The sequence below is a fragment of the Choloepus didactylus genome, chromosome 7 (genome assembly GCF_015220235.1).
Source record: "Choloepus didactylus isolate mChoDid1 chromosome 7, mChoDid1.pri, whole genome shotgun sequence".
Taxonomy (NCBI): Eukaryota; Metazoa; Chordata; class Mammalia; order Pilosa; family Megalonychidae; genus Choloepus; species Choloepus didactylus.
In genome coordinates, this window is record NC_051313.1 from 6,461,820 (window position 1) to 6,484,770 (window position 22,951).

Here is a 22,951-nt window from a genome sequence, read left to right on the forward strand (position 1 = left end):
CACTGGTGAGTACCCCCATCTTGCTCCATTGCCTTCATAAGAAGACGATTTATCTGATTTTCTTTCTGACAATAATTCACAGAGGAAAGCACATTATACATTACAGTAAACACGTATGCTGCAATATGACACTTTCGGTCATATTTTCCACCCACATTGTCCTAAGTAATTTCTCTCAGCCCTCATGGTTCTACTGCTCTTGTTTGGCTGTGTTCTATTTATATTATTTTATTTATTAACCATTTATGCCCAGGGTGAAATCTTTTGTGCAAATTTTTTTTTTAATTACATAAAATAACTGCATTTATGATACTCAGAATTTGTTCAGCATGATGCTATTGAGACCATCTATGTGCCGGATATTGGTGATAAACATTAAGACTACGGTGGTAAAGAAGGTGCTCTTTGGACTCTCCAAAGGTGAACAGTCTGATGATTCTGAACCCTTGTACTGAATTACAAAAGCCGTTTAACAAATGTGTCAATTAATGTGGATTCCATCCATTCTTGTTGCCTGATTGTGCTCTAGACCTCACAGCTGATTCTTGGAAAAGGAAAGTCATGGTCTCACTATCGGAGTGGGAATTTATAGATTAGCAAGGGGAGGAGACTAGAATGACCATTTAATAAGGTGTTACTGTTGGAGACATTGTATGAACTCATGTTTATCTTAATATACAGACAGGTGGTTACACATAAAAATATTTATAGATGTGTGTATGTACACAGGTTATCATTCATACATACATTACCTTATTTTGTCAGTTAATAGGGCCAGAAAGAAATGACTCCCAAGTAACAGTGAGCCCTGGTAGCAGGCATGGCTTGGTTTCCAATACCATTCTCCGATGCAAGGAACCAGAGCTGCTTTGAGAAATGGCTGATTCCAGGAGGGGAGCAGAAAACACATACCATGATCTTGGAGCTGTTTTAATGGCAGAAAATCAGTACATGTTCAATAACAAACCCACTTCCCACTTTGATGGGTGTATGTCAAAGGTACACAGGAGGAGCCAACTGAAGGAGTGCTCAGTGGGCAAAGCTGGAATAATTTGAGCAACAAAATCAATTGCTATTGGATTATAACCTCAAGTTCTTGTTTGCTTATTTGATTTGTTTATATCCAGACTTAGTTCTCACACGTGAGCCAAGTTCAACCCTCCAGTGGCATTCCTCCAGAATTCAAACCAAGCTCCTTAAAATTACATGGGAGACTTATTGGGGTGCAATTCCCATATACCTCCTGTTCTTTAGTTTCTGATGATCCCATTCAGCATTTTATTCCCTAAAATTACTATGACCTTTATATGGTCCCCTGAATAAATCAGCTCATTTTATTCATTCTTTCAACCAGGAATTAATACTCCTTGTATGATATTTATTTGGCACTTTAACCCCAATATTGCAAGGGAAGTCAGAAACAATCTGATATCTAAAAAACTTTAAGACTAATATAGGTATTCCATTTCTGGATATGCTGTGGACCAGAGCCAGAAAATGTCCTATTACAAAACAACTAAAACTAAAATGCTACATAAAAATACATCATTTAAAAAATTCATAACTGAGCTCAGAGTTGGGTAAGGAAAATCCCCAAGGTTGGAAAGAAAGAAAAAAATCTAAAAATTGGAGCTGTTAGTAAATGCTAATATTTTGGCTGTCCTGAGGATACTTACCAATCACTCCAAGGAAGGCAAATGGGAATTTTGGGTCACACAGTTCAGGAGTAGAGGTCTTGGGCACATTTGAGGAAGAAGTTGAAATTGAGACCTTCACATGAAACCAGAATTTGTGAACAGCTACATCTTCACTGAAGGGCTGGATTAAAAATATCCCACTCATCAGGAAAGGGAGTGATAAAGACGTCTCTGTGTCTTTGCATTGAAAACAACAGTATTTCCCAATCATTTGTAAATACTTTTATTCAGGTGTGGGTTCCAAGTGGTACCGCAACCCATAAAATAAGAAAATAACATAGTAAAATTATTTTTTGCAAGTGTTTCAGGACACCTAATGGAAACAAATATGGAAACATCACTGGAGGGCTATGGCTGGAATCCAGGACTTTCTCTATTGCCAAAGGTGACACTTCCAGAACCATGTATGTAATCACAACAGGTACAAAAATATTAACCAGATCAGTCAAGAGTTTGAAGTGGAATCATCCCTGTCCAAAGGGCAAATGATAACATCAGATAAAAACTATGTAAAAACATTTAATATGTTTAGAGAAATAAAAGATAGAATTTAAACTTTTGAATAAAAAGAAATGAAGTATCAAAATAGCAAAGGGTGATATAAAAATAATCTTATAATCTTTAGGAAATGAAAAAAAAACATTCATTGAAATTAAAACCTCAATAAGCAGTTTAAATAGCAAAACAGGTACAAATGAAGGTAGAAAGTGAACCAAATGTTTGAGCTGAAAGTGTACTAAAATTACAGACACAAGGAAAAAAGAAGTATTGTGAGAGGGTAGGAGATAATTGGGAAAAGCATAAGAAGATAGATGAGTTTCTGACTCAAATAATGTAGAGATGCGAAAGAGAAGTAATTTTTGCAGAAATAGCTAAGACATTACTAGAACTAATGGAATATTTGATTCCTTAGATTTAACAATGTCACAATTTAGATCAACATATTTCTCTGTAATAAAAGAAAGTTAGGGGAATAAAACACTCAAAGAGTTGAAAGCCAAATTGCTATTCAATAGTTAGGGTAAAATAAACATAGCTATAAACAAATACAAATGTATAAAATCACTTTGGATAACTGCTTGGTGACATCTAATAAATCTAAATATATGTAAATTATAGGAACAGCAATTCTACACCTAAATATATACTTAACATCTTTTGCTTGCCTACTATGATTACATATTAGTCTGTTTCATCTAATTTTCCTTATGAAAATTCTTGCAATGGGCTTTATTTAAATATTATATATGAAATATTATGTCTATGTAATATATATTCATAAATATAATGTAAATAATATGGTATGTTATATAGACATAGTTTTCATAAATTTAATATAAATAATATGATACATATATAAGCATAATGTTTCATAAACTATATTTAAAACAAGGGACTATATATTTAAATTAAAGCCCATTGCAAGAATTTTCATAAAGGAAATTAGGAGAAACAGACAAATGTAAAATCATAGTAAGCAAGGAAAAGATGCTATATTCCTTAAATGTGGCAATTGGATAGAAGAGAGAGAAGGAAAGATGAATTCGAATGATATTTATAACATAGAATTGAAAGGTTTCAGTCACTGGGATTAAATAAAACACTCCTAAGTTTCTTCTTGCCAGACGCTTTAAATTCCCTTTGGCTCTGCAGTCCCTTGCATCCTTGCTTCTTTCCTAGAGCCTCTCTAGCTTACTCAACAAAAGATTTTTTTAGGAGCTCTAATCCATTCCCATGGTTTCAGTAAGATTTATATACAAATGAATTCAAAATCTGCATTTCCATCTGGACCCCTCTCCTGAGCTCTAGCCTAGGGTGGCAACTGCTTTCCAGACATGGGTATTTAGATGTGATGACTGCTGTAACCAAGACGTTCACACTGCATGGTCTCAGCTCTCGCCCCTTTCCATGCTCCTGGCCCCTCATTTCCCTCTTGGTAAATGCCATCACCAGGAACCTGGCATGACGTTTGACTCCTTCTCTCCCCGACTTTACAGCCAATCACCCTCACTTTGATCACTTTTCCTTCTGAGGAGAGCTCATGTCCACCTCTTTTGCATCAACCTCATGCCAGTTTCCTACACTTGCCCCATCTTATCCTACAAAGAACCTTCTGACCACCCTCCAATCTTGTTTTCCTCCAATCCATGCTCCACAAGGCAGACAGAAACCTGATTTACCCTGGAATATAATCCTATCTATCCTCTGGTAGAAATCCCCTGTGTTACATTATCCAGTATTAATCCACCTTTCAATTAACAGAAACCTACTTGAGTTAGATTAAGGAGAGATGCTCCTTTCCTGAGGTTGATAGGGCTCGGACACCACAAAGGCTGAAAGGCAGTTGCCTTTATGAATAAGCTCGTTAGCTGCATCTCTTGTCCAATTTCAAATATCCAAAGGAGGAATGCCAAGGACATCTAATCCTTCCGTCTATATGCAATTCCTTCTATTACTGTCTCCTAGAGTCCACTTATCTGTCCTCATGGAATTCATCATCATATGTAAATTTTATTCTAAAAGCATAAAAACATTAAATTAAATCTACTTAAATATAAAAATAAATGTTAAATGGTATGAAACTTCTCATATCCATGCAGAGATATAACATATGTTTTAAATATTCTTTTGAGGTATCTGCAATTTATTTTGAGACTGAATTTCCTGGGGCTGGTTAAATGAATTTGGCTTCATCAAAAATCACAATTAAAGTAAACATGAATTATACATCTAGGCACATCAAACTTAAACTGCGAAACACTAAAGATAAAGTATTTTAAAAGAAAAAGGAATAAGAAAAAATATTTCTTACAAAGGAACAATGAAACTGACAGCAGAATTATCAATAATGGAATGAGACATTCAAAATGTTGAGAAAAAGAAATGTGTTGAGAAAAAGAACTGTCAGCAGAGAAATGTTATCTCAGCTAAAATATCAGCCACCAAGGAAAGCAACATACAGACATTTTCCAGGCAAACAAAAAATTTACCATCATTAAAGACAGTTCTAAAATACACGCCAGGAAGAAGGAAAATGATAATGGAAGGTAGGGATGTCTGAGATACAAGAAGGAAGTCTGATTTTTTAAATGGTAAACTTGTGATTATATAGAAGATTGTATTACATAAGCAGTACTGATGGTGTAATATGGCAGGGAAATGTATGAATTGGGGGGTCTTTTATTTAATGAAAAGTAATCCCAGACACATTAAATTGGCCTTCAGATTTAAATAATGCTAATGTTTTTGATTTGAGGAGAAGGGAAGAAGGTCGAAATATTGATTCACTCTTACAATCTTCATGCTAAATGTAAATTAATAGAAAATCAATCTTATACCAAGTAGAGGAATTACAGATGCACCAAGGTAGTAAAAAAAAAATTAAAAAAAAAACACAAAAAACTAAAAGAAACTGATAGAAAGCAAGAAACACAGGGCCTGGGCTTGGAAAGTGTGAGAAATGTGGGAGACATAAAATGTAAAAGTAGGATGAAACAAAATCAAATATATTCACCAAGAAGATAGGAGCCAGTAGGCCCCTAATAAAAAGTCCTCAACAGAGACAAATTAGGAAGATAAGTTGAGAAATTGGTAACCATAATGGGGTTCTGCATCATCTTTCTTGGATAGTGAACTATAAATGGACTTGTGGTCCAACATCTCACGGATATGCACAGTTTACCTGCCTCTCTCCCTCCCCCCTCTCAATCCTTCTTGTTCTCTCACTCTCTCTTGCACATGCACATGTGTTGCATAATACACATTCTTTATGGTGTCATGGCACACACAAGAAAATTGCCCCTATTCTAGGCCATAAAATAAGTCCCAAGACATTTCTTTAATTAAATTCAGTTTTCTTCAGATATATTCACATACCGTACAATCATCCATGATGTACAATCAACTGTTCACAGTACCATCTTATAGTTATGCATCATCACCCCAATCCATTTTTGAACATTTTCCTTACATCAGAAAGAATCAGAATAAGAATAAAAAATAAAAGTAAAAAAAAAAAAAAAACCCAAATCATCCCTCTCATCCCACCCCATTTTTCATTTAGTTTTTATCCCCATTTTTCTACTCATCCATCCATACACTAGATAAAGGGAGTGTGATCCACAGGGTTTTCACAATCACACTGTCACCCCTTGTAAGCTACATTGTTAAACAATTGTCTTCAAGAGTCAAGACTACTGGGTTGGAGTTTGATAGTTTCAAGTATTTACTTCTAGCTATTCCAGTACATAAAAACCTAAAAGGTATTATCTGTACAGTACATAAGAATGACCTCTTGACTGCATTTGAAATCTCTCAGCCACCGAAACTCCATTTCATTTCATTTCACATCCCCCTTTTGGTCAAGAAGATGTTCTCAATCCTGTGATGCCAGGTCCAGATTCATCCCCGGGAGTCATATCCTGCATTGCCAGGAAGATTTACACCACTGGGAGTCGGGTCCCACGTAGGGGGGAGGGCAGCGAGTTCACCTGTCGAGATGGCTCAGTTAGAGAGAGAGAGGGCCACATCTGAGCAACAAAGAGGCACTCAGGGGGAGACTCTTAGGCACAATTATAAGCAAGTTTAGCCTCTCCTTTGCAGTAACAAGCTTCATAGGGGCAAGTCACATCAAACCATCAGTCCTCAATGTTTGTGACAACATCAGCATCAGTCCAGGTGAGGAAGGCCAACACCTCCACATTTTCCCCAGCTCCTCAGAGGGGCCCTGCAAATATATTTTTATTCTCTGCTCGAATTACTTTGGGATGTGTCACTGTTTCACTCTAACCTATACTAACCTACCATATCTCACTTCCCATTCAAAGTTGGATGCAATTGTAGTGCCTGAACAAACTGAGTGTAGAGTTATATTTTTTAGAAAATATCGATCATGCACCAAATAGACATCTCCTCCCTTGTTCTCACATAGAAGTTGAAGTTTTAAAACGCAGTCAGTTTTGACCTTTACCCTCTGGCCTGGTTTGCCCTAGTCTTAACCAGATCTGCTTCATTCATATCACTAATTGAAGTCTGGGCCTTTATTAAGTTTTTTTTGTTTTTGTTTTTGTTTCTTTCTTTTAACAATTGCTGTATGTGATGATACTTACATTCATATCCGCAGAGCTCTAGCTCTGAGTTTCAGGTGTAACACAGATACCCAATGTTCCAGAGACCAAACAAATTATACACTAGGGAGCAGCATCTCAGTTTGGAGATGGCCATTATAGTTCAGGAATAGATTTGACTCCTGAAAGAGCTTATAATCTAGGGACCATTACAATAATCAATCTCCTGTTAGGCTGTGTTCTAAGATTTAATTCTGAGTTTACACATTGTAGTTAGTCCATATTTGTGAGGCATTATAGTGTTTGCCTTTGCTTCTGGTGTACTTCACTCAAAATGCTGTGTACAGGACCCATTCACCTCATTGCATGTTTCACAACTTCACTCTTTCTTGTAGTTGCTCAGTGTTACATTGTATACATACACCACAGTTCACCATTCTGTTCCTCAGTCAGTGTACCCTTAGGCCACCTCCACCCATTGCAAATCATGAATACTGCCTCCGTAAATACCAGTGTGCAGATGTCCATTCATGTCTCTGCTCTCAGATCTTCCAAGTACATACCCCATAATGAGGTTGCAGGATCTTATGGCCCCACATACTTAGCTTTTAGAGGAACCACCACCTGACCTCCAGACCTCCAGAAAGGCTGCACCATTCTGCCTCCTCTTCAACAGTAGATAGGTACATCCCTCTCTCCATGTTTTCTCCAACACTTTTATTCCTATTTATACTTTTCCAACAATTTTATAGAGTTATATGCATATACCAAATATTTATCCACAATGTACCATCAGTTGTTCATGGTGGTATCATAAAGTTGTACATTTCTAACCACAATCAGCACTTAAACATATTGATTATGACAAAAAGAAAGTTTTTTTTTTAGTGAATAATAAAAAAGATGATAAACAGAAAAATAATGTCATACAATAAAATATAATAGTAAGGACAGAAAACACCACCACTACCAAGAATCCCATATCCCTCCCTTATATCCCCCTCTCATACACATTTAGCTTTGGTATATTGCCTTTGTTACATTTAATGGAAGCGTATTACAATGTTAGTGTTGACCATAGACTCCAGTTTGCTTTGATTATGTTTTTTCCCAAATACCATCCCTTTTTCAACACTCTGTATGGCTGACATTCATTTGTTCTCCCACATGTAAAAACATTTTTGTATTTGTACATTTAGTAACAGTCATTGGCCACTCCAGTTTTTGCCAAGTTATACAGTCCCAGTCTTTGTCATCTATCTTTACCTCTGGTGTCATACATTTCCCTATCCCACCTCTTTCAGCTTTACACACAGACATCTTTGTTCAGTGCACTTACAATATTGTGCTACCATCACACAGTATTATGCTATCTATTTCTGGATCTATACAATCAATCCTAAACATTCTGTAGTCCTTCAGCATCAAATGCCTGATTTCTACTCTCTTTCTATCTCCTGGTAACTTGTGTTGTCAGCTTTTAACTCTCAAAGTTTACTCACTAATGTTAGTTCATATTAGTGAGACCATACAGTATTTTTCTCTTTGTTTCTGGCTAACTTCACTCAACATAATGTCCTTAAGATTCTTCCACATTATTATATGTTCCATGTCTTTGTTCTGTCTTACAGCTGCATAATATTCTGTCATGTGTATATACCACAGTTTGTTTATTCACTCATCCATTGATGGACATTTGGGCTGCTTCCATCTCTTGGTGATCATGAATAATGCTGCAGTAAGCATTGGTTTACAAATGTCCATTTGTGTCTTAACTTTCAGTTGCTCTGAGTATATACTTAGCAATGGAATAGCTGGGTAATATGGCAAATCTATACTTAGATTCCTGGGGAACATCCACACTGTCTTCCAGAGTGGTTGCACCATTCTACATTCCCACCAGCAATGAAGAAGTGGGCCTCTTTCTCCACATCCTCTCCAGCACTTGTCATTTTCTGTTTTTTGGATAGTGGCCATTCTGGTAGGTGTGAGATGCTATGTCATTGTGGTTTTGATTCACATTTCCCTAATAGCCAGTAAAGTTGAGTATTTTTTCATATGTTTTTGAGCCATTTGTATTTCCTCTTCAGAAAAGTCTCTGTCCATATCTTTTGCCCATTTTTTAATTGGATTGTTTGCCTTTCTGTTGATGAGTCATAGGATCCCTTAATATATTCGGGGTATTAAATCCTTATCTGATACTTGGTTTCCAAATATCAACTCCCATTTTATAGGTTGCCTTTTTACTTTTCTGACAAAGCCCTTTGATGTAAAAAAGTCATTTGTCTATTTGTCCTTTGGTTGCTCAAACCTTGGGTGTGAGGTCTAGGAAACTATCTCCTATCTCAAGATCTTTAAGATATTGCCCTACATTCTCTTCTAAGAGTCTTATGGTCTTAGAGCTAATGTTTAGGTCTTTGATCCATTTTGAGTTAATTTTTGTATAAAGTATGAGGTAGGAGTCCTCTTTCATTCTTTTGGAAATGGATATCCAGTTCTCCAAACACCATTTATTGAAGAGGCTGCTCTGTCCCAGTTGTTTTGGCTTGACTGCCTTATCAATGTTCAATTGTCTATAGACATGAGGGTCTACTTCTGAACAGTCAATTTGATTCCATTGGTTGGTATACCTGTCCTTATGCCAGTACCATGCTGTTTTGACCACTGTAGCTTTGTAATATGTTTCAAAGTCTGGTAATGTGAGACCTCCCAGTTAGTTCCCCTTTTTCAAGACATTTTTGGCTATTTCGGATACCTTACCCTTCCAAATAAATTCAGTTATTGGTTTTTCTATTTCTGCAAAGTAAGCTGCTGGGATTTTAATTGGTACTGCTTTGAATCTAAATCAGTTTAGGTAAAATTGCCATCTTAACTATATTTAGTCTTCCAATCCATGAACATGGTATGTTCTTCCATTGTTTTAGGTCCTGTTCAATTTCTTTTAGCAGTTTCTTGTAGTTTTCTTTGTATAGGTCTTTTTTGGCCTACTTTAAGTTTATTCCTTAACACTTGATTCTTTCGGTTGCTACTGTAAATGGATTTTTTTTTTCTTGATTTCCTCCTCTTGTTGCACATTCCTTGTGCATAGGAACACCACAGATATTTTTTTCATGTTGATCTTGTAGCCTGCCACTTTGCTGTATTCATTGACTAGTTCTAGTAGCTTTGCTGTAGATTTTTCTGGATTTTCTACATAAACAATCATGTCATCTGCAAACAGTGAATGTTTTACCTGTTCCTCTCCAATTTGGATGCCTTTTATTTCTTTTTATTGCCTAATTGCTCTAGCTAGCACTTCCAGCACAATATTGAATAACAATGGTGACAGTGGGCATCCCTGTCTTGTTCCTGATCTTACAGGAAAAACTTTCAGTCTCTCCCCATTGAGTATGATGTTATCTGTGAGTTTTTCATATATTGCCTTTATTGTGTTGAGAAAGTTCCCTTCTATTCCTATGCAGGAAATGATGTTGAATTTTTTCAAATGTCTTTTCTGCATCAATCGAGATGATCATGTGGTTCTTCTGCTTTGATTTATTGATGTGGTGTATTACATTAATTGATTTTCTTGTGTTGAAACAGCCCTGCATACCTGGAATAAATCCCACCTGGTCGTGGTATATTATTCTTTTAATGTGCTGCTGGATTCAATTTGTAAGTATTTTGTTGAAGATTTTTGCATGTATGTTCAATAGAGAGATTGATCTATAATTTTCTTTCTTTGTAGTATCTTTGTCTGATTTTGTTATTAGGGTGATGTTGGCTTCATAGACTGAGTTAGGTAGCTTTCCTCTTCTTCAATTTTTTGAAGAGCTTGAGCAGGATTGGTACTAATTCTTTCTTGAATGCTTGGTAGAATTCACATGTGAAGCCATCTGCTCCTGGGCTTTTCCTTTGTGGGAACTTTTTGATGACTGACTCAATCTCTTCACTTGTGATTGGTTTGTTGAGGTCATCTATTTCTTCTTGAGTCAATGTGGGTTGCTTATGCTTTTCTAGGAAGTTGTCCATTTCATCTAAGTTTTCTAGTTTATTAGCATATAGTTGCTTATAGTACCTTCTCATTAACTCCTTAATTTCTGCAGGATCAGTAGTTATGTTTCCTTTCTCATATATGATTTTATTTCTTTGCATCCACTCTTTTTTTTTGTTAGCATATCCAGAAGTCCATAAGTCTTTTTGATTTTCTCAAAGAACCAACTCCTGGTTTTGTTGATTCTCTCTATTGCTTTCCTGTTCTAAATTTCATTTTTTTCTGCTCTAAGCTTTGTTATTTCTTCCCTTCTGTTTGCTTTGATGTTAGAGGTTAGTTTGCTGTTCATTCTCTAATTCCTCCAAGTGAACAGTTAATTCTTCAATTTTTGCTCTCTTCTTTTTTAATATTGGCATTTAGGGAATAAATTTCCCTCTCAGCACCACCTTTGCTGCATTCCATAAGTTTTGATATGTTGTGTTTTCATTGTCATTTGTCTCAAGTTATTTACTATTTTCACTTGTAATTTCTTCCTTTACCCACTGGCTTTCTAAGAGGGTGATGTTTACTCTCCATATATTTGTGAATTTTATGACCCTCTGCCTATTACTTATTTCCGATTTCATTCCATTGTGGTCTGAGAAATTGTTTTGTATAATATCAATATTTTCAAATTTGTTGAGACTTGCTTTGTGACTCAACATGTGGACTATTCTAGAGAATGTTCCATGAGCACTTGAGAAAAAATTGTATCCTGCTGTTGTTGGATGTAGTGTTCTACAAATGTCTGTCAAGTCTAGTTCATTTATTGTACAATTCAACACCTCCATTTCTTTATTAATCCTCTGTCTAGATGTTCTATCCTTTGATGAGAGCGGTGTATTGAAGTCTCCAACTACTATTGTAGAGGTATCTACTTCTCCTTTCAGTGATCTCAGTGTTTGCCTCAAGAATTTTGGGGCATTCTGGCTTGGTGCATAAACATTTATGATTGTTACGTTTTCTTGAAGAATGGACCCTTTCATTAATATATAGTGTCCTTCTTTGTCTCTTTTAATTGTTTTACTTTTGAAGTCTAATTTGTCTATTAATATAGCTACTCCCACGTTTTTCTCATTGTCGTTTGCATAAAATTTCCAGCCTTTCACTTTCAGTCTATTTTTGCCCTTGTGTCTAAGGTGAGTTTCTTCTAAACAGCATAGAGATGGGTCTTGTTTTTTAATTCATTATGCCAGTCTGTGTCTTTTTATTGGGGAGTTTAATCCATTAACATTTAATGTTATTACTGTAAAGGCAGTACTTTCTTCTACCATTTTGTCTTTTGGGTTTTATATGTAATATCTTATTTTTTCTTCTCTCTCCTTTTACTTTTGTTGATAATATTCATTTCTGCACTCATCTCCAACTCTCTGTCTCCTATCTTTTCCTATCAGCCTGTAGCACTCCCTTTAGTATTTCTTGTAGTGCTGGTCTCTTATTCACAAACTCTCTCAGTGTCTGTTTGTCTGAAAATATTTTAATCTCTCCTTCATTTTTGAAAGACAGTTTTGCTGGATATATAATTCTTGGTTGGCAGTTTTTCTCTTTCAGTATCTTAAATATATCAGGCCACTGTCTTCTTGCCTCCATGGTTTCTGTGGAGAAATCTGTACATAGTCTTACGGAGCTTCCCTCATATGCAATGGATTGCTTTTCTCTTGCTGCTTTCAGAATTCTCTCTTTTCTTTGCCATTGGACAACCTGATAAGTAAGCATCTTAGAGTAGGTCTAATGGGATCTATTATGTTTGGGGTATGCTGTACTTCTTGAATCTCTAATTTTCTGTCTTTCATAAGAGTTGGGAAATTTTCAGTGAATATTTCTTCTATTATTCTTTTTGTCCCTTTTCCCCTCTCTTCTTCTGGGATACCCATAACATGTATGTTTGTGAATTTCATGTTTTCACTCAGTTCCCTAAGACCTTGCTCATATTTTTCCATTTTTTTTACCATCTGTTCTTTTGTGTGTATGAATTCAAACATCTTATCTTCCAGTTCACTGATCCTTTCTTTTGCCTGTTCAAATCTACTGTTGTGTCCCTCCATTGTGTTTTTCATCTCCTCCATTGTGGCCTTTATTCCCCTAAGTTCTGCCATTTGTTTTTCCAAGTTTATGAATTCTTCTTTATGGTCATCCAGAGAAGTCTTTATATCCTTCAGCTCTTTCACCATATCTTCCTTCAGTTCATTGAATTGATTTAGCATTAGTTGCCTGAACTCCTATATCTTGGTTGAACTATTAGCTTGTTCCTTTGGCTGATCCATACTTTCATGTTCCTACTATGGCTTGTTATCTTAAGTTGTTTAGGCATCTGATTTTCTTGATTAGTTTATTCTGGAGCTCATTTTCCCTCTTTAACCTAGGGTTTTCTTGTGGTTGGCTTTGTTCACTGACCTCTGTTGTTTAGTTCAACTTATTCTAGACCTCTAACTTGGGATCTATTTAGTTGATCAGAATTTTTCACCTTTTGCTTTTCTGTTTCTTGTTCTGCCTCTATGTAGCCTTTTTGTGAGATGGTTTCCTCAGATATGGTCGACCCCAGTCAGATTTTCCCAGTCTACAGAGGCCCAGGCCTCATGAGGAGGATATGGAGTTTTCCTGAGAAGAAGACCCTCTTGTGAGGCCTCTAGCATCCATGCTTTTTCTGTCATGTCTGGCAGGTGCCACTTGCCAGCCCACAGCTCCCCCACCAGTGTAAGGAGGTAGGAGTCTTTAGTTCTCCTGGTAACTCTGATCCTGTTGGGGATGTGGCTGACTGAAGCTGGAATCTGAATTCCAGACTCTGGGGTCTGAGTTCCCAGAAGGAGGACTGCCAGTTAAGCTGGATCTCCCTCTACTCTCCCAATCCTAGGAACTCCAGTTGTTGCCCAGGGGCACTATTCCCTTCTCCCCTCTCCTCTTTTGGGCACCTCTAACTTAATTCCTTGGTCAGCCTGAGTTGCCAATTAAAGATGGGGATGGAGACCTTCTTCAGAAGTGAATCTGGAATTCAAAGAAGTTCTGGGTACTCTGTCTTCCCGCAAGACTAGCCTAGTCCTTCAACTAAGACTTTCTGATAGAAAATAACCACATATGTTACTTTCAGAGTAAAAAAAAATAGAAAAGAAAAACCAGAAAAAAGAAAAAAAAAGGAGTCCCTTTTAAAAGCTTTTCCCCAGCCTGGACATTTTGCCAGTGTCAGAAGAGAGCATTTAAAAATGTACTTTGGGCTATTGTCTGATAATTATTCTCCAACAGCTTCAATTCTGCCCCTGCCAAGGGCTATTGAAGTGCAAAAAGGTAAGGAGTCAGTGAGAAGGGGGAAGGGACAAAATGTAAGGGGGGAAAAAGGCTTTCTTGGAGCCTGGGAATGGGTGCCCACTTTTATGTACCCCCCCCTTTTGGAGCCCAGCCCTTCTTTGGCAACCCCAGCTCCAAAAATTAATTAATTTGTTAATTAATTCTGCAGTTGAGGCTGGGTTGATCCCCCCTTCTTGCCCTCAGCAGATTGCTGTTTTTTGTTTTTTGCTTTTCCCTTTTCAGGGACCCAGCTGCAAGACAGTCTGTGGGGTCTAGGTCAGGAGGGGAGCCAGACTCCCAGTCTGGGGAACTTACAATATTCGCTGAGATCTCAGCTTTTCCTCCAATTCCAAACTTGGGTCCGATGTGTAACTTGGTCACTGGAGACACCCCAAACACTCTTTCATATAGTTCTTGGGTAATCACCAGCTGGTCTAGAGGAGAGACTGAATTCCGTGCCTCACCACTCCGCATCTTGCCCTGCCCCCTTAATCCCAAGATATTTTAAAGAACTGGCGGCGACAATGCAGTGCGACTGAGCGCCTCTGAGTCCGCGGCGGCGCTGCGGGGCACCCGGGCGGCCACGTGGGCTGCGGCGGACCCGCGGCGCCGGGAGGTGCGGCTGTCGGGCCGGGCGGGCGGGCGCGGCGGCGAGGGCGACGGGCGCATCCACGTGGGAAACCTTCCGACTGACGTGCGCGAGAAGGACCTGGAGGACTTGTTCTACAAGTACGGCTGCATCCGCGAGATCGAGCTCAAGAACCGGCACTACCGCGTGCCCTTCGCCTTCGTGCGTTTGGAGGACCCCCGAGATGCTGAAGATGCAGCTTATGGAAGGAATGGTTACGATTATGGCCAGTGTTGGCTTCGTGTGGAGTTCCCCAGGACTCGCGGAGGTCGGGGTGGGTGGCCCCCTGGTGGGAGGAATGGGCCTCCTACGAGAAGCTCGGATTTCCGAGTTATTGTTTCAGGACTTCCTCCATCAGGCAGCTGGCAGGACCTGAAGGATCACATGCGAGAGGCTGGGGATGTTTGTTACGCAGATGCGCAGAAGGATGGAATGGGGATGGTTGAATGTCTCAGAAAAGAAGACATGGAATATGCCCTGCATAAACTGGATGACACCAAATTCCGCTCTCATGAGGGTGAAACTTCCTACATCCGAGTTTATCCTGAGAGAGGCACCAGCTATGGGTACTCCAGATCTCGATCTGGGTCAAGGGGCCGTGACTCTCCATACCAAAGCAGGGGTTCCCCACACTACTTCTCCCCTTTCAGGCCCCACTGAGACAGTGATGGAAATTTTTTCTTTATTTTTTAGTGTGAACTGAGCTCCTTTGTGCTCAGAATCTACATTCCAGATTGATAATTTAGTGTTTTAGGAAATTTTTTTTAATTTTTTTTTTAAAGGAAAAATACCTACATAATTTCTACCAGGGCCATGGTAGCAGTGAAACATGTTAAACTGCTAAAATTGTGGTTTTGGTTCAGAAACAAGTTGTATATTTTTCAGCCCTGATTATGGGAAAAAAATCAGTGCTGTCTGTGTCTTTGTGGGTTGCTCTGCTATGGAGATTAGCAGAAACTGTGACTGAGTCGTCCCATTCTGTTTAGAAATATATTTTAAACGTTTAGTAACTGATATGTGTGGTTGTCCTTGATTAAGTTCACAGATTTCACCAAACAGACACAATGATTTAAAAAAAAAAATGAAGTTGTAGTAGAAACTCATACCCAGTTAGTGTGGAGCAGAAGTGGATAACTTTATTCTGGGAGAAAGATACTTGGTCTGATGGTGGTTTGAGAACTTCAATCCCAAGGGCAGGTTCAAGGTTCTCTTATTCAAGGCCAAGCTTGTAAATTAAGCTGACATTAAGGTAACATAGCATACAGAGGAAAGGAATGAGAAGAAAATAATCTTTTGATGGGTAGCTGCACAAACATCATTGGAAAATTCCTAGCCAAAACTGACTTCGGCAGTTTGGTTAGAAAAATCTCTAAATTCTGTTTTATCATGAAATGCAGTTTGATAGATAATCTTTGGGGGAGAGAGAAGGGAGATAGTCTTTCATAGCAAATAGGTCTATAAGTGAATACTTCCCATTTCCTGAGAAGCTGACAATGCCTTTTATTTCCATTAACACTAGAAACTCATTGCCTTGCTTTGGCCAGATCTTTCCTAAGTGTGTCTTCAGAAGAGTCAGTTACTAAAAAGTACCCAGTTGTATACTGGGTACTCCTTTCCTAGAATAGTTACTCAGCCATGTGGGGAGGGCTCTTGCTCATCCAACTTTGGCAAAGAGATATTACCTGTTTGAAAACAAAAAAGAATGTTATAGCCAAGGTTTCTGCCCTACTGGCTCTACTAAGTTAATAATGGAAATCAAAAAAAAAAAAAAAAAAAGAACTGGTGGCAAGCACAGCAGGAAAAGATATTGCAAAAGTTATCTGATGAATGATTTGCTTCCTATATATAATTGTCATAAACAAAAAATACAAACAAAAACAAAAAATAAAAAGACAACCCAATCAAAAAAATAAAGCCTCAAAATGCATGAATAGAGCTATAACAAAAAAAGGAAACACAAATGACCCATAAAGATATGAAAAATATCTTAACATAATAGTATTCAGAGAAATTCAAAATTAAGTGAGATACTATTTCATATCTACATCATTGGCCCATACTGAAATATATGTGCTTTCTATGGAAATATAGATGAGGGGAAAGCCAGGAATTCTTTTTTGCAATTATTCTGAAAATCAATAATTATTTCAAAATGAAAAGTTTATTTAAATAATTCAGTGCCAAGAATAGTGCCTGGTACGTAGAAGACATCAATATTGTTGGATGAAGGAAGGGGCTAGTGAAGGTGTGGCCTGACAGCCGCTAACATCAGCCAACATTCAGAGTGTAAACTGTGCAATCAGATTTGAAGAAAAGCAGTTCATTACCTAAGAAAGTTAAAAATGTGCACATCTTAATGAGTCTACAATTTCAAAGTATATTTTGGGTGTATGTATCTTGAAATGTCTGTGCCCCCACATGTGTGTATGTGTATATACCTTGAATTATATATACATATATATATATATCTTGAATATGTAATATTTAGAGTGTATGGTAATAGCTTAAATATGTGAACATTTATGTATATATATATCTTGAATATATAATTTTAGAGTATATTGTAATAGTTTAAATATATGGACATTATTAAATTCATTTATTATAAATTATATAGTGTTGTCATAAACACTAGACTGTCTTAATAATTTGTGATACATTCAAAAGATATATTGGTGTGTTAGATCATGAATTATAGTGGCATGCTTCAGTATGCATGAATAATGCAAAATTGCTCTTGTCAAAAATAAGTTAGGGAAAAGTAGAGACTATAGGAAACTGTTCCTATAATCTTTTAAAAACAGGCAAAAGTGAATAATGCATAGTGTAGCAATACATTTGAGATTGGTAAGCTTATGTTTAAAAGCAGGGAAATAATTAGTTCAGGATATTGGTAATTGAGTGGTGGAGGAGGCTCAGAGTAAAATTTAAAATATTCGGTAATGTTCTATTTGTTAAGCGACGTGAGTATTAATTTTAGCATGCATATATATATCTGTGTGTGTGTGTGTGTGTGTGTGTGTATATATAAATATATAAATTTTTATAAATTTTTAAATATTTTTATAAATTTTTATAAATTTTTAAATATTTAAATTTATATAAATATATAAACACATAAATTGCATACCTTTCACAGTTAAGGTTGCCAGAGTTAGCATCAATGACTAAACATTTTAGTATAAGTACATCCCATGCAATATTTGGCCTTCTTTATACTAAAAATATATTCAATAGTTATCTGAAATTCAAGTTTAATTGAGTATACAGTATTTTATCTGGCAACACTATTTTCAAGAAATATTAAATAATGATTAATTGATTTTACTGTATCCACTTGTATCTGGAAACCATGCTATTATTTCTCATAGTTGCTATGTTGATTCACCTCATTCACATTTGTTTTCTAAGTAGACTTATATCATGAGTGTACATCTATTCTCTTCCAAATTTTATGCTTCTTACTTTATTCTTTTTATTGCACTATTTCCCCAAGTACAAAATAAATCATTATGCTGATTTGGATCCTGCTAGGTTGGTCTTCACGTGAATGGAAATAATTGATGCCTCACCAATAAGGGCACATATGGACAGAGTGGCTAGAAGGTGAGCTGTGGGAACCCTGGCTCTGCACAACAGCAACTTTCAGCAAATAACACTATTAATTACTTACAAAGTACAAATGATCCCAAAGTGCAAGGGACGAGATCCCATCGTGGCCTGTCTCCATGGGACGCCAGCTGCTAGGGTGTGCACAGTGGATGGCAGTACTCGGGCCCCACTTCCTGGCTGAGACAAGAGACAAGGTGTGCTACCCCCAGGGGAGGGATCCCTGGTAAGTTTCCGGTTCAAGATCTAGTCTGGCCCTCTTTTAGACCTAACTCCCCCCAGGACAGAATGGAGGCCTGTGGACACCTCTGCACGCAATAGAAAAGGAGGGGGTAGGTAAGGCTGGCAGACTGCCACTCCTTGTGTCCCTATCTTCCCCAGCCTGAGGAAGGCCTTATGCCTAGTGTTAAAAGACGAGAAGTTGGAGCTAAACTGCCCTGGGGTGAAAGCCCAGATGTCTACACTCCACCTGTCTTGGTGAGGGCACAGAAGTGTGCAGCATTTTGGAAATATCCTGCGGGTCACATTGGCTTACTTGTGGGAGGTGCTGGTTTGAAACTTAGATCTGACTTCAAAAGAGGAGACCAAGAAAGAGATGCCTGTTGTTCTGAATAAATAGGTAAATCCAAACAAACGAGTTAAAACTGGGATTCAGTTGACCTGTATTTTTCCCTCGGATCCTGTAAAGATGTCACTCGTACTAGATCCTACTGGTTTTGCTCCTCCAGCCACGTGTATCATTGCAGGGACTGGCACACAGACTCAAAGATCCCTTGACAACTTGTTCCTTGAATTGGGATTGTTGTGATTACAACAGCCAAGGACTAAGGTGGAATCTCCTTCCCTGTTATTTTTGGCCATTAAAAAGCAAGGTGCAAGAGCTCTTGGGGTGGATAGGAATGCACTGCCCGGCTGGCTTTCATTTACGTTATTTAGAATTTTATTTGCAGTAAGATATATAAATGAGATTGATTTAGAGTTCCCTTTTGCTTTGCTGCTCTTGTTTGGTTTGGGAGGAACATGAAAATAATTGTATATTTTTTCCAGAATATACACATATTCGGCAACAGTGCAAAAGTGGGAAATTTTCTCTTCCTTTGTGGGGTGGGGTAGGGATCAGTAGGGGTTTATGTTTGCATGCTCATCTTCTATTTCAGACTTCTAAACTTGTCTGTATTACTGGTTAATTCTAATTTCAGTTATTTAAAATGGAATAAAAATATGCAACACACACACACACACACACACACACACACACACAAACACACACTGTACTTCTTTCCAATTATTTCCTGAAATTGTCATTTTAAATTTGGAATTCAGCTACACCAGGGATATGTTAGTAATTCAGAAGCTCCATGAAAGTAAATTCTGCAACTACCCTGAGAATAAACATATTTGAAGTTAGCTGTTATTTCTTAATGTTGCCTTCTCTATGTGGTATCCAATTCTCAGAGGACCACTAAGCAATTGAGAAGTCACATGTGTTTATTCCTCATACTGAAACCCAAAAGAGCTAAAAAAAAAGTCTGCTGACTGACTATATTGGGGACTGAATTTTTAGAAACAAATCTCCAAAAGACTATTTAAACTGAATGGGTTTCCCTTTTTCTCCCCACTCCTTTCTCTCTCTCTTCCAAGCCCATTACCCCGAATTCTATAGGATTCATTTGGAAAGTTGAAATAGAATATCCCTGGGGGAGTGGAAACCTTTGAAAGCTCCTAAATAAAGAAACAAACCTTTGGACTGAAAACAAGAGAATGTTTAACTTCTTTCTCTCAAGTACAGGATCCCAGGAAAATTCCTTTGGAGAAAAAAAAAAGGCAGGATTTGCAAGCTGCTGCAAACAACCTTGTGTCCTAAAGGTCAGTAACTTTATTCTAAGGATGGAATGCTTCAGATCCTTGGGGTTTTATTGCTGGGGACATTGCCAATTGATAATCAGCAGGACAGTTGGTGTCGGGTGGCAGAAACTTAGAGGGAAAAAAGCACTCTAAGAAAAAAGCATAAACATGGAACAATTAATTCAGGGCTCACTGGTATTTATTTATCATCAATTTGGAAGATTGTCCCCAATTGCCATAGTTCCATCCCTTTGTTAATTTTAATATTCATCATTACATATTCCATATTTGTGCCCTTCTACTGACTTTTCTTTTCCACATCCATCATGACTCATTTCCACTTTGCTTCTTTATTTTGGCTGAAGTATTAATTCTTGAAGTCTTGCTGTAATTTCACTCCTTCCCCTTATGCTTTGCCAGGTAAATTTTATACTCTCATTTTCTACAACTTAGGTGCATGTTCGGAAGATTTTAATTGGCTGATTTAAATTCCATGGAGAAGCTAGATCTTCTAAACTATCAACTTTTACTTTCTAGTTTAAATTATTCATGAGAGTGAATACAGAGCCTAATTTTAGTAAGAACCAACCTGTTTTATGATTGGCCTAAACCACAATTGCTTTTAATTAAAGCCCTTTTAAAAACTGTTGGGGAAAATAAAAATTGGGGGGGGGTGTTTGTCAAATATGATGTTATTTTCACTGAATTAGAAGTTGTGATTTTCTGTATCATTCACAGCTCCAGGTACATAATAATAAAGACTTTATAGCTTATTTTTCCCTTATATTCCTTAAGAGAAAAAAAATTGAGTCCTCTTGATATTTAGTTTCTTTTTACCTGGATTGCCCTAAAAGGGTGCTTAAGAAATTATGTTAAAGAATTATTAAGTCATGTAACCAGTATTTGTTGAGGAAACCACACCATTTTCATGACTTTAAAACTTCAAGCAATGATAACAGTGCATGTCCTACAAGACGTACACAATAATTTGAGGCCTTGATCTTCAGGTGCCGTTAAGTATAAGGCACAATGTAATGATTTTCCAGACACCATTCACTTCTAAAGGTGCTATGGTTTTATTTAATAAACAGTGGTTGAAAGTTTTTAAAAAATACGTTAGTTTTAAGAATCAGTGAGAAAAATGACCCCATTTTAAATGAATCTGTACTGGTAAAATATTGATTTTTCCCTGTGGCCAAAATAAGTGCAATTGCTAATTGGCTTTGTGGATTGTAGGGAATGATTATTATTTTAATATTGATAGAAAATAATTCCCATTTCTGCAAATCAGGAATATACATATTCTCTCTGAACCCAGCGCATGAACCGCCTTTGTCGTCTGGAGAGGTGGGCAGGTGGGGGCCCGCCCTGGAGAGCTGTCCTCGGGTCCGTAGTTTGCAGGGCGGCTGGGTGGGAGAGATCCCAGAAGGCAGCCAGTGGCTCCAGGAGCGGAGCGGGCTCAGCTGGGGACCACAGAACACCTGGGTGCCTCCTGAGACAGCCTCTGCCACTGTTCTCCTGGCCTCTCAAGCCAATCAAATTATCATTTTACAGAAACAATAATAACACATTTCAAAGAAGGTGCTTATCCTCCTTTGTCTGCACATATTTGTCATTATCTCTCTGTTACAGAGGTGAAGAACTGAGCCTCCAAGAATTTAAATGTTGGAAGATAAAACCAGAGTAAGGTATTCTGGCTCAATGCCCAGTGTCCTTCACTCTTAGTTCCTCCCTTAGTTCTGATGGCAAAATCACCCTGCTAGACTTGCAAAGAGCTAGGGGAACAAAATGATATATTGGTCATGGGAAGCATGAATCAATAAAGAAGATCAGCTTGAAGTTGGCTAGTTTCTCTGCACTACAGCCCAAGAAAGGATCTCTGATGAAAATCTGTAGGCAAAAAAACATTTGCTGGGAAGATCATAGAGGAGGAGGGAGGGTTTACGTGAGTTTCTTCCTTTGGGAGCTCATATTGTTTTCATTCTTAAAATCAGAGGCGATATTTACTCAAAGGTAGAAATTTATAAAAAGAACCCCTTCAATTCCTAATGTCAAGTTCGACTTATGAATTATATTTATATTTGCAATAAAATTATGTTTGCATATTTCATGTCACTAAATCTATAATGATTCATTTCATTGCAAGCAGATGCAGACTCTGTAAATAGTGATGAGTGCCGCAGAGGACTGTGTATGTGTTTTCAGATTATGGAAATTACCATTGATCATAGACTAAATTTTCATTTGCATCTGACTACCAGGAACAGTTCACTTTTGGGGGTGATGTTTTTCAATATGAATCTGTTCCCACTGCTGCAAAATCTTAATGTTATTGACAAAGAATTCCCAGGTTTCCTTGCCAATTGGCCAAAAAGATAATCAACCATTAATATCTAAACTCATCATAAGCCTCTGTATTTTATTTCCTAATAGATCTTTAGTTTCCTAAAGGCATCCCCTAAAAGTATTACTTATAAGCTTACCAGGTACAAATAATAAATCACTAGGTTTGTTTTTCCTAAAATTACCTCCTCCAATGATCCCATCATAGAGTTATGATTCTGAAATCTAACAGACTCAACTATCCACAACTTTCCTGAATTCGAATGTCAGATATAACCTTCCACAGTTTTATCTGCCTCCACGGAGACATAGAGTATCCCTACTTTACTAACACTGGGAAATTTAAGATACAAATCTGAGGTCAGAGTCTCCATATTAACAAGTCTAAGGTAATCTTGTATCATTCTCCACATGTTGCTTGATTATTGTATTGTATTTGAGAATGTTCACTAAAGGCTAAATAATGCTTTAG

General features: G+C 37.5%; 1 protein-coding gene across 1 annotated transcript; it reads left to right on the top strand.

The window, feature by feature from the left end:
• Positions 1-329: 329 nt before the first annotated feature.
• Positions 330-15,854, top strand: LOC119539718 (serine/arginine-rich splicing factor 9-like). The gene is made up of 2 exons (XM_037843436.1): positions 330-448; positions 14,565-15,854. Exons 1-2 carry the CDS (start codon positions 330-332, stop codon positions 15,340-15,342), a joined length of 897 nt encoding a protein of 298 aa, XP_037699364.1. The 3' UTR covers positions 15,343-15,854.
• The last annotated feature ends 7,097 nt before the right edge of the window (positions 15,855-22,951 follow it).

Coding starts and splice junctions, on each gene's coding strand:
- LOC119539718 (XM_037843436.1), top strand. CDS start 330: ATGATGCTATTGAGACCATCTATGTGCCGGATATTGGTGATAAACATT. Junction 449..14,564: donor TCTGATGATTCTGAACCCTT/GTACTGAATTAC, acceptor GATATTTTAAAG/AACTGGCGGCGACAATGCAG.